The following is an 11,885-nucleotide window of genomic DNA, read 5'->3' on the forward strand; positions in this document are numbered from 1 at the left end:
GACTTTCTTGTCGCCACCTTTTTCATCTTCTGAGCTTGCTAAGCCCGCGGCTCAGAAAGCTAAAAATGCATCAGGAATGAAGCAGCACAGCCTAATATATAACGGCTGGCAATGGTCACCCCCAACGCACGGAAAGAGCCCTGCGGCGGGGCCAAAACTGACTTTATAACATAATCTGAGCTCATTCCAGTCTGTTTTGGTGAGGTTTAATATTTAACGTACCTGTAATCATGCATTTTGAAATAGTTTTCTTCATGTCTTACGACCAGAAAACTTAAGACCTTCGTTGTCGTACACAGAAAAGAAATTGATTTCTCAAGAACAACAACAAAAACAACTTTGTAATCAGGGTATGTTGAATAGACTCATAGCTTCTTAAAGACAACACAGAAAAGGATGGAGTGAGCACTCTTAGTGTCCCCAAAGATCCTCTACGCCGGATAAATGGCCACCATTGCTTCCTTTAGGCAGTCCAGTAGTTCTGCCAACTCCAACATTGTCAAGTAAGCATCATAGCACTCATGCAGTCATTAGGTTGGTAGGCACTATTGCTGCTACAAGTTTGTTGTGTTTTAATTAATTGTCTTTATTTGTCATTGAAACATACGTTCCAATGAAATTCGTCCCCTACATTTAATTTAATTTACATTTTCCATCCCTCTGGGAGCAGTGCGTTGCCACTGTGTGGCATTCTGGTGGTGCATTCTGGGTCCAGGGGACCCTGAGTGACAGTCTGTAGGATTCAAACCCGGACTAAAATACAGATGAACTGAACAGATTTAACGTTGAGCAATACCTTACCTACAAAAAACAGTGTTTTCTGTTGAAAACACTTGTTGCCGCAAGATTAGGAATTATATTTCATGCTGGATCCTGGCCTGACGTGAAGGAACAACCAGAGGAAGAGGGACGAGGTCATAATAAAGTCCATGCTATGGATGCGACAGAAGGATTTATACCCTTAAAGACTAAACTATATATTTTTAAAAGCAGAGCGCGTGTCTCTTTGTGTTGCTTGAATCATTAATCAACACTGACTAAACAACTACAAACAATAAAAGCGTGATCACAATCCCTGCATTTGAAGTTATTACTTCAATGAGTTTTCATCCAAACCCTCATAAGTTTAAAAACAGACCCTGAAGAACATGATCTATTTTCTTTGGGGATGTTGCTGCTGGACCAAAACATTATTTCTGCCATCCGTTTATTAATTCTGTCAAAGCAAAGAAAACCTCCTGCCCTGAGCTGGATGTGAGGCACGCTTTAGACTTGGGATTAAAAATAAAAGTTTGATTAAAAAAAATCAACTTTTTGAGAAATCTGCATCAGTAAACCACACAGAGAAAGTTTGCATTATTAAAAAAATCAAGCACAATGCTGGGCCATCGTGAGAAATCCACTTACAGTATCCGCATCTTGTTCCTCCTTCAAACACAAATCCATTCGGCACTGGTCCGTATCGCCGCAGGTCGGGCAAGGTCCAGTGTCCGATGATGAGGGGAGGAAAGTCGCGGACGAGGGCCACGAGGTTGTTGCACAGATGAAGAGTCGCAGGTCCGCTCTCCAGCTTGGTCCCTGGTAAAACCCCAACACTGAATCTGTGAACTGAGCAGACAAGAGACGTTTAGGCTGAGCTGCAACACGGTGCTGAAGTTTGTTCATGTAGCCAACGACATATTTACTAAAGGTGTAGTTTCTGAAATGATTGCATTTTTAAGTGGGTCACTAATATGACATAAATGTGTTATTGTTACCTGGAAAATACCAATCAGATCAAAAACCTCTTATACAAGAATGTCTTGACCAAAACAGGCAGCACCACAGAAACTCATGTGCCAATGAAAAGTCATACAGCAGCACTAATGGCTTCATCGGGGGTTGAGAAGAGGTCCTTTTGCAAATTTCGCAAACGTACCTGCAAACAGATGAACCTGCTTCTGAATTTTGCAGGTTTCAACATATTTAAATTAACCAGATCCCAAAGGTTTATGTGTAACTAGTGTTTGGGCTGGCAAAAACAGAATCCTTTTGACACAAACTAAAGTTTGACACAATCCACCCACTGGTCACAGCAGGCATGTGGAAGAAGATGCTCTTGTCAGATGAAAGCAAGACCAGTGGTGCGGTGGAAAACTAACATCCTGAATACACCATCAGTAAAACATGGTGGTGGCAGCATTATGCTGTGGGGATGAATTTGTTCAGCAGTGATGGGTAAACTGGTCAGAGTTGGTGGGAAGACAGAGGGAGCTAAATACAGGACAATGCTGGAAGAAACGTTGTTAGAGGTGACAAAAGACCTGAAACATTCATCCAAAGCTGCAATGAAATCGTTAAGATTGGGCTTTAACGTCGTGTTAGAACGGCCTAATCAAAGCCCAGGCAAGAATCAAATTGAGATGCTGTAGAAAGACTTAAGAATGTATCTTTAAAGATGCTCCCCCTCCAATCTGACGTTCAGTCTTGTGCAAAGCGGGACTTAGCAGCTCTCCACATGCAGAATTACAGCGGCAACTGCAGCAAAAGGGGGTTCTACAATTTATATATTTTTATTTGAAAAAATGTACTGTTTAAAACAAATCAATGTGCACTTTTTTGTGTTTTCCTTTTCCATAAAATCCTTACTAAATTCAAAGTTTTTGGTGATGTCATGACAAAATGGGACAATGTACATGGAGCATGTAAAGCTGAATAGAGACAGGTTGATCACGCTTTCTGACACGGCACGATTGTTTTCATCAAATGTGAGAAGGAGGCAGTCAAAGCATTCCCTTTGTAGGATTTAGAGCCAGTGCATTAGGATTACAAAGGAGCATGTATCATTTGTGCAAAGGCCATCATTACAGGAAACATTTGGAACAGAAAATTGTTTCCTTGTGCAATAATTTGTTCGGTGTGCCGAGCTCCGAAGAGGCTCACCCCCGCAGCTGAACACATCAGAACACAATCTTCTGTATAAATGAAGCTGAGTGGTCTGGGTGACATAATAGGACCAACTTCCATCAACGTCTTTGTGCTTCTGCCCGCCCCCCCCCAAACCTTCTGCAGCTTCCCACCAAGCAGATGCAGCATTAAGGAGCCCCAAACAAGATTAATGTTGGCAACAATGACAAAGAGCTGGCCACATCATCACTCAGGTTAAAAGAGGTTCATAGAGCGGCGCGCAAGGCGACGAAAGCGTCAGGCATGCTGGCCCCCGGCCAGCGTTGGCTGCTGGCAGGTGACATCTGTGCAGGTTTGGACCGTTTCCATTCTGTGGCATTAAGCAAAAGGCCATAAACACGCAGGGAGCAGATAATACACGGCCAGAAGGGATCCTTTTCTAACCTTATTTCTCTAAAAAATAAATCTAAGGTCATGTTTGAAACAATAAACTCTCTGCAGTGTCTGTCAAAGTGGCATCACGTTGTGTCTGCCAGTCCACTTTCTCAGTCTTTCTGAACGCTTTTGATTTCATCTCTACTGGTTAAAATGAACATTTCTACCTGTCCAAGCAACGTTCTCCCTGTGGTGCTGTATAGAAAGGTTTGTTTTTGTGATGCTACTGGCCCTTGTATTGTAGGAATTTGCGATACTTTTCATTTACCCAACTGTGGTTCTGAGCTCTTTCAAGCATGCTGTTGTCGAACCATTATTTAAAGCGATCCTACACAGCTTAAACAATTACAGGCCTATCTCTAAGATGTTTTTATGTCAAAGGTTCTTTGAAAGATAGTGGTGGCAGAACAGCTTGTTTCTTTCAGGCAGAAACATGAGATCTTTGACTTATTTCAGGCTGGCGTTCGAAAGCCTGGCTCTGCAGAAAAAGTTTTAATTAATATTTTGATGTCAGCTGACTCTGGGGCACCAACAAATGTTTCTCCTGTATCTTACACTGTTGATCACAGTATTTTGATTACCAGTCTCTGAGATATAGCTGGTTTATTAGGGGAGGCTTCCAGAGTGGTTGAAATGATATCTTTCTGGCACAACATTCAATGTTGTTTTTAAACCAGATAATTTCAGGCTCTAATGGGGTTTTCTCTGGGAATCCCTCGCCTTGCTTTCTGATTGGCTACGCGCCACATTCAACAGGCTTTGTGCTCGTTTGTCTTCGGGGGACACCACACACGGTAGGATATCCAACAATCCAACATGTTGAATATCTGCGATTTGAGGTCAGAGCGGTCCGGTCGTTCTTAACACACCACATGGCAGGATATTCTCTTAAGATAAGCTAAAAATCCTGCCGTATAACTTTATATTCTTTGGTGTCAAAAGCTGAATGGGAGGTAATTATTCATGCTTTTATTTCATCTCGTCTTGGTTACTGTTGTATCCTTTTTACAATCAGAATATTTTATTTGTCACCACGGCGAAATTTCTCTTTGGCTACTCGGGTTCACATTACAGTTCACATTACACATAATGAAGAAAAAAACTGACAGACAGGCAATGAACAATGGTTAAATTTTTTTTAGAGTTTAGGAACGTTGCAGATAATGAGGTAGTAAGGTGCTTATTGAACAAAGATGATTTACAGAAATGTGCATTTAGATATTCAGAGATAATAGTGTGCAGCAGGCATTAACATTAAGGTGATTGTAAAGTATGAAGGACTGGTAACAGTGGGGTGATTTTAAAGTGTTGGACTGCAGTCTCCCATCAGGGGGCGATTGCCCTCACAGCTCTGGGAAAGAAGCTGTTTCTAAGTTTATTAGTTTTAGTTTTGAGGTTTCTCAAGCGTTTACCTGGTGGGAGAGGGGCGCACAGCGCATTGCCTGCTTTTATGTGCTTTTATGTGTTTGAATAAAAAGTCTGCAGTTAGAACTGAAACCTGCTGCGAGGCTTTAACCAAAAAACGATTGCACATCACATGCTGTCAGATTGCACATTACTCCAGTTTTAATCTCTTTACAATGGCTGCCGGTACAATTAAAATTACATTTTATGCTTCTAGAGCCATGTGTGGGAGACCCCCTGGCTTTATCTCTGACCATCTAGATCCCTACACTTCTTCTTGGTTCTAGAAACTTTTTATGACCGGAGGGGATAAATCCTATAGAGCTGTGACTCTGTCTTTGTGCTGTCGGGATCATGTTATTTTAAGAAGCAGCTGAAAACGTATCTATTCAGACTGGCTTTTAACTAGTTTTAGGATGTATGGTGGTATAAGTACGCAGGTTTACAGTTTCTTTTATGTTCTATTGCTGTCTTCTTTGAGCTTGTATTAATTTTAAAGCACTTTGTGCTTTTTGATCTGAGAAAAGAGCTATTTTAATAAAGTTTACTCTCTCACTTATTCCCTCACTATAAGCAGCAGGCATAATCTGTCACACGCCAAAACTCAGAGGAACAACTGTGACGTCATTCGTCTCTAGCATCTTTTACAAAGTCATCTCCAAGATCATTGTCATGAGTGACAAACTTACAATTCAGCTGCCCACCGATGAACGGCTCAACGCTATTATTAGCTTCTAGGCTTATATAATAGCTGCTCAGCGTACACAGCGGTGAGTCTCACTGCAATGCAAGAAATGCTCAGTGTGCAACAGCATTTATTGTTTTATAACCTTGCAACTTCTACAATACTTGATCTTAAATGAAGAATTTCAAGTTAGAAATCACCATTATGGAAATATGCTTTTTACATTTTTTATTTAGTTTAATGTTATTCTTTGATATTTCTTTTAATCAGAAGTCTGTGGGATGTCTAAAAAGCAGAAGGATCATTTTTCTGTCCTTAGAGGGACTGTAAACTAGCTATTCTAAAACAACTGCGTACCTGTTCCTTAATAACTTTTAAGAAGCATATTTATTCACATACATACAGTTTGTTCCTTATTTTTCTTAGAACCTTTACATAAAAACTGCTTTGTACTGTTTTATCCCCTGTTTGAGTCTAATGTCAAGTTTTACAATCATACATTTTTCTTGTCTTTTCATGCATTCCTTAACAAAAATGCCTTTCCACTCATTTGTGAAGTTAACTATACATGCTTGTTGCATCGCAGCATGAATTGAACTTAATATTGTTCCCCTATGAAATAAACCGAGGAAACCAAACTAAATTGACCGGTTTGAGAAAGTTGTTACATCTTTTTTTTTATGCAGGTTTGTATTCAGGGAGTAAGGTTACACATACCATAATTGTAACCTAACCTATTTCTAACCACATCACCACACGGCAGAGCCAAGATAGTAAGTATGTAACAGTAAATGACGTGATTTGGAAATGTCTGCTGATCCTCACCTTCTCCGAGGCCGTACCGCAGACGGAGCTCCCACGCCTGCAGCGCCTCCCTGCTGTCGAAGCCCAGCAGAGCCGCCTGGTTCAGGCAGAGGACGGCCAGGGTGAAAGCCACACCTTCATACCACTGTCCAGGCTCCAGGCCGCAGATCTCCTCCAACGTGACGCTCGTCCTCTCTTTGTTGCTCTGGACTTTGTCTGATTTGTCTTTAAAAACCACCAACACAAGGCAATCTGGAGGAGGAAGACAGAGAGTTTTACACAAGCTGGGGGAAAATGACTTCCCTGTTTCTACTGTTTATTTAAGTTAAAAAGGTTAAAAGGTACATTAAAGGGTCCTAAAAATTACTTGTTTTTGGTAAATACAGTTGAGACCAGAGATTGATGTACAATGAATAAAGTTTGCTTTTTTTACCTCACTGTCTGACATTAAAACAAAACTTTTCCTGTTTCATGTCTGTTAGGATTATCAAATGTATTTCTATTTGTTAAGTAATGAGAGAGAGAATGTTTTCAACGATGTTTTAATACTTTCTACACATTCAGAGGTTTACATACACCAAGGTTCCTAACAATCCGGTAAAGACCGGGGGTTTCATTTATAAAGCTTGCTTGCACACAAAATGGGGCCTGAACCGTGTGTACGTCACTTTCCATGCAAACGTTGGGACCTATTACAAAAAAAACGTTGGAAAAAAAATGTCCTGTCCTCATGGCAGCTCTGACCCAGGCGTACGCTCATTTTGGAGACGGGGGAATACTGCCAACATGATGCAGCCAAACTGCATCATGATTCCTCTCATACATACAATTTCACTCCATATCAGACTTTAATCATAGATTAACTTTATCATTAGCATTCAAAACTGCTGTGTTATTCATGTATGCGCTGGTGAACCATAACTATACATAAAATCTTTCAAATTAATAAAATAAATACTCATGACGGTAATATGGATCTTAAATCAAAGTCTGCACAGCGTTTCATGGGGTCACATTCCTCTCCCCGATGATCACCAGGCTGACGTGTTCCACAGATGAACAGATAATTGTGATAAGGTGTGCAGTAATTACTTTAATTGCTTTAAACGGTCAAATAAACTCATGCGTAATGCGGTGCATTAGCACCGCTGGTTGACCTTGCAAATGGGAGAATTAGGAGGGAACGCGGCTTCAGGGATCAAACATTTCCTGATCAGTGATGACGACTGAGATGGCTCAGAGATGTCGCTTTAGACTCTGAGCATTGAATTCTGCTATAAGCTAGGCGGTGGCTACAAACCCCCCCACCCCTCTAGGTGCTGGGTCCTAACCCGCTCTGCAAACTGGAGATGCACCGATTCCATTTTTTCTGATCCAATCCAATATCGATAGTTGGCTAAGCGCATCGGCCGATACTCGATACCGATCCAATACTACTGATGAATAAATAAACCGTACACCTTTCCATGTGAGTGAAGTTACCAGGCTTTTAATAAACATTGTTAAAAAAAAGTTCTGCCTGTTCTTTAGCACGGTGCTTTTGGAGGTGCTTGTTCAAGTTTGTGGTGTTGAATTTACCAATCTTTTCACCCCCCTCGCAACTTACGCATTGCAGACGCCGCATGCTTCAGTCGGACTTGTTGGCTTATCGGGTTTGAAATGTTTCCAAATAGCAGACTTGGCTCGGTCCGCCACTCGCTCCATGTTGCTCTGTGTTTGCTCACCACTAGCTGCTGTGCGTGCTCTGCGTAACCATCGTTGCAAACATTGAAAAGAAGTGATCACCGTAACTGTATTGCTGTGTGTGATGTTAATTTATAAAAAAGAAATCATTGGATCGAAATGCTGGATCGGCGTCATTTATCTGGAAACCGATCCAGCTAATTAGTCAATGTCAGAGGGAATATCCAATTCGGGTATCGGAGCGGTGCTTCTGCACTGCAAACCTCAGAGCGCAGGGGAGGTGCCCTTTAATAACGCTCACACGCCAAGCAGCGCTCAGCTTCCTAAAAGCTGTGTTTTTTTTATCATCGCAGGGGAAAACCTCTCATTCCTCCTGGTTTCCCTCCTCAGGATGTCGATCTGAACGCACAGCCTCAGAGGAATGTGACATTTAAAACACCAATCAAGTTTACTTTTGAACAACTTCTTATAATGTGGACAACATCTGTGCTTTTACTTCTGATTCACACAGAGCAACTACATTGTTTTTTTAATTTATGAGAACTGTTCCACATTTTCCGTGACTACTCCGAACATCAACGTCAGTGATCCGATACTACGTCTAAATACGGAACAAGTCCAAATTTCTGCTCTGTTCCGGTCCGTCAGGCTCTGGTCAAGCTCCATAGTTTAATCATAGCAAAGAGGAAAAAGAACATCAACAACCTCCGGTCTGTTAAAGTTAAATGGTGTACATAGAGATGGTTAACCACAAATTAAATAAAAATTTTTTTAATTTTCACAATAAAATTAACTGTTTTATTAAAATATCAGATGCCAACCACTTGGAATCTGATTGTTTTTGCACCATAAAAGGAAGCAGATTTATCATTTCGACATTCATTTTGAAAAGTGGTAATCCTCTCCAAATAGCTGTCCATTCTGCTTGCTTGCATGATCACACATGCTCTCCACCGGCTCCAAGAAACGTTGGAGCGGCGCTAGATGGAGTAACCGCGGATGTAGTGAAAAGCTTTGCCTCACGGAGGCGGTCTGGAACGGAGCGGGCATGCACAGGAGCGGAGGATGTGGAGTTACGGGGTCTTTCAAGAAAATGTGCCAGATTTGGCCATGAAGGGCCGTTTTCCATCTGCAGTCCTTGGCAGGTTAGTGGTATGAAACAAAATTAAAGCATTGCATGATTTGTTAAATAACTAAATGTTTAATAAAATCAGTCAAACGAGACTTAAACAAACAAACAAACATGCTCCATATGCAACAGGTCACTAGTCTACAGATGACTATGGACCACAGATTTGACTAGCTACCCACCAATGTATGAGTCAGAGATGTAATTCCAATTATGTTTTTTTTTTCTGCAGAGACAAGAAGTTTTCTTCCAGCATCTCTAAAAACATTATATTCATGTCAAGTTGTATTCACTAATTTTAAGATTATAAACATACTACAAATAAATGTCATACCTTACCGAGTTACCAAGCTGATCTATACCTTGAAAGGTCGCCACTTGTAAATAATCTTCCAAACCTTTGAAGGATGAACCTTATACTCCTCGTAAACGTTTTCATTATTAGTCCCAGACTAATTTGCATATTTGGCTTTTATAGAGGTGCTAACTTATCCTGATCTTTGGTTACTTGATCTATGCAGCTAATACAGCTCCCATGGAGACAGGAGGGGCAGACTTGTTTTCCCACATAGCGGTGTGTTTCGGCCTAATTTTGTTAGAATAATTAGTGAGATACATTTCTTAACACTTTTTTCTGCTTTTCTGATACACAAAAGGTTTTTTTTTTTATTTATTTCTACGCTGACTCTACTCTGCCCTACAGTAGCTGCCGGTGTGTCCTCCAGTCTGTTGACACCTTTCAAACAATCAGTGTCAACTGACAAAACAACAGTGTGTCCACATATTGCTGCACACACACACACACACACACACACACACACACACACACACACACGAATACAAGGCATTAGAGCAGACAGCTGTAACAACACTGACATCAAAGTCGTGAGGAGGAGCAGCACTCAGCCTTAACTCAACCTGTGGAGTATGTTAAGCTGCCCAGCACCACATATGCCCCCCCCCCCCCCCCCCCCCACACACACACACAAACACACACATACACACACACACACACAACTCGGATAGCACCCGTAAACCTGCAAAGAATTTCCTTTCTACGTGGCAATCAAATAAAACTCATATATTTCATTGTTGAGAACTTTATATTTCAAAAGTTTGAAAGTCTAGTAAAAGCCACTTTTTTTAATATCTATGATGATAATTGTTGCTTTATAGAGCAACAATCATACTCTGTCTGTGAATTGATGGGAAATTGTTTATAAGGTTTGACAAAAAAAAAATGTTCACGCATCCCACAAACAAACATTATGTTATTGTGTTGTTTTCTTATTATGAAATTGTGTTATTAAGCTTCTCAATTAATCCACAGGGAGAACATTCCAACCCCACGCAGAAATACCAGGCCGGGATTTGAACCGCGAACCTACTAGGCAACTGTGCCCAAAAACTGCAACATCGTGAAGACCCCCCATTTATTTTTTGCAGGAAAAATAAAAATCTAATAAGCACCGCCTGAAAAAAACGAAAAGTTTTGAAACTAACGGACCATGATTCCAGGACGGACATAGTTTAATTATACTGCAGCAATTCAAAACAAATGTCATCTATAGACTCTTAACAATCAAACAGATGTATGATGATCAAATAAATCCGGCCTTTTAGACAGGTCCTAATTCAATTACAATTTTATTTTACAATACAACACTTACACTATATAACGTCGCTGAATTGAAATGTGTTGTTTGTGTTAAATAAATCCAAACAGATTGATTTTTATATTCTCAACTTTTATGAGTCCAAACCATCATTTTTCCACCACTGTCATGGTGACGCTTTTGTTTCTGTTTTATGTTTACAGATTAGCAAATATTAGGGATACATAAAAACATATTTTAATAACTTATGGACCCAAATAATTACATTTGAACGGCGACAACAAGCGATTTCCTTTAAAGCGACATACACATCGACCTTTGTGGCGCAAAACAAACTTGCGCACCGATGCGGGGAAACGCTCCAAGGCTCGCAGTAAACACGTTCATGTTTCCTTACCTGCTACAGGCGACGGCTTGCGAAACACCAGCCACCTAGTCTTCCACTGCCAGAGGGAAACACAACAAAGTTTCAGATAAGCGTGTGTGCGGAAGTTATTGAGTGTTTTCTCCCCCCCAGCCTCCACCTGCCTCCACAGCGAATAAAGACTAAAAAGCGCGCACCTTTTTCCCATCTCTGAGTCTGGCGTATCCCTCCACGACAACAGAATCCGTCATCTTCAGTCATGGTTCCTGACAGCTGCAGAGTCGCTGCCTGAATGAGGGGGTCACTTTCAAAATAGCTGCGCCGATCGCTCTGCCCCCACCCCTTCCTGCCACAGCAAGGAGGACAACACGGGGGGAGGACATGCCCTGACCGGGGCCTGGTGTCTGTCTGCCCCGTCCTTCAGGGCACCGGCGGCCGGTGGCATACGGCTGTCTGTCAGCCACCTGGACTGGGCTGGACCACCTGCTGCTGCTGCTGCTGCTGCTGGGGACACACTGGTGGCTTCACCTCATGGCTTTAGCGCAGTGCTTTCCAAAAGTGTGCGCATCCCAAGAACGTTTTCACCTTTTTGTCACATTGCAACATTAAACTTCAACATCTTTTATTTGTTTTTTTTTATCTAACAAAACTTGAAAATGCTATGATCTAAACCAGAGGTTCACAAACATTTCAACCTGTGACCTCCAAATTTACTGTGCCAGAAACTGGTGACCCCCCTTTTGGCAGGTGGGATTTTTTTTTTATTAATTTTTTTTTTGTCAGGGGGATTTTGCGTCATAAAAACCTAGTATTTCTATAAGAACTCTTACAAAAAAGGTGCAGCATTCCCCTTAGGTTAACACGAGGAATGATGTGCAT

General features: G+C 41.3%; 1 protein-coding gene across 3 annotated transcripts in view; it reads right to left on the reverse strand.

Moving 5' to 3' along the window:
* The window catches only part of LOC105934681 (protein Dok-7), a 52,289-nt gene extending 40,914 nt beyond the window's left edge, over window positions 1-11,375 (reverse strand). The window contains exons 1-4 of one of the 3 annotated variants that reach the window (XM_021322677.2): window positions 11,204-11,375; window positions 11,040-11,085; window positions 6,236-6,466; window positions 1,408-1,608 (exon numbers count right to left, since the gene is read on the reverse strand). In XM_021322677.2, the coding sequence (XP_021178352.2) occupies window positions 1,408-1,608; window positions 6,236-6,466; window positions 11,040-11,085; window positions 11,204-11,257 (532 nt within the window). In that variant the 5' untranslated portion in view covers window positions 11,258-11,375. The remainder of the gene's footprint in view (window positions 1-1,407; window positions 1,609-6,235; window positions 6,467-11,039; window positions 11,086-11,203) is intronic. The other 2 variants (XM_012874788.3, XM_012874789.3) reach the window with 2 other exon arrangements.
* Window positions 11,376-11,885: the final 510 nt, after the last annotated feature.

This window comes from Fundulus heteroclitus, chromosome 14 (assembly GCF_011125445.2).
Source record: "Fundulus heteroclitus isolate FHET01 chromosome 14, MU-UCD_Fhet_4.1, whole genome shotgun sequence".
Lineage (NCBI taxonomy): Eukaryota > Metazoa > Chordata > Actinopteri > Cyprinodontiformes > Fundulidae > Fundulus > Fundulus heteroclitus.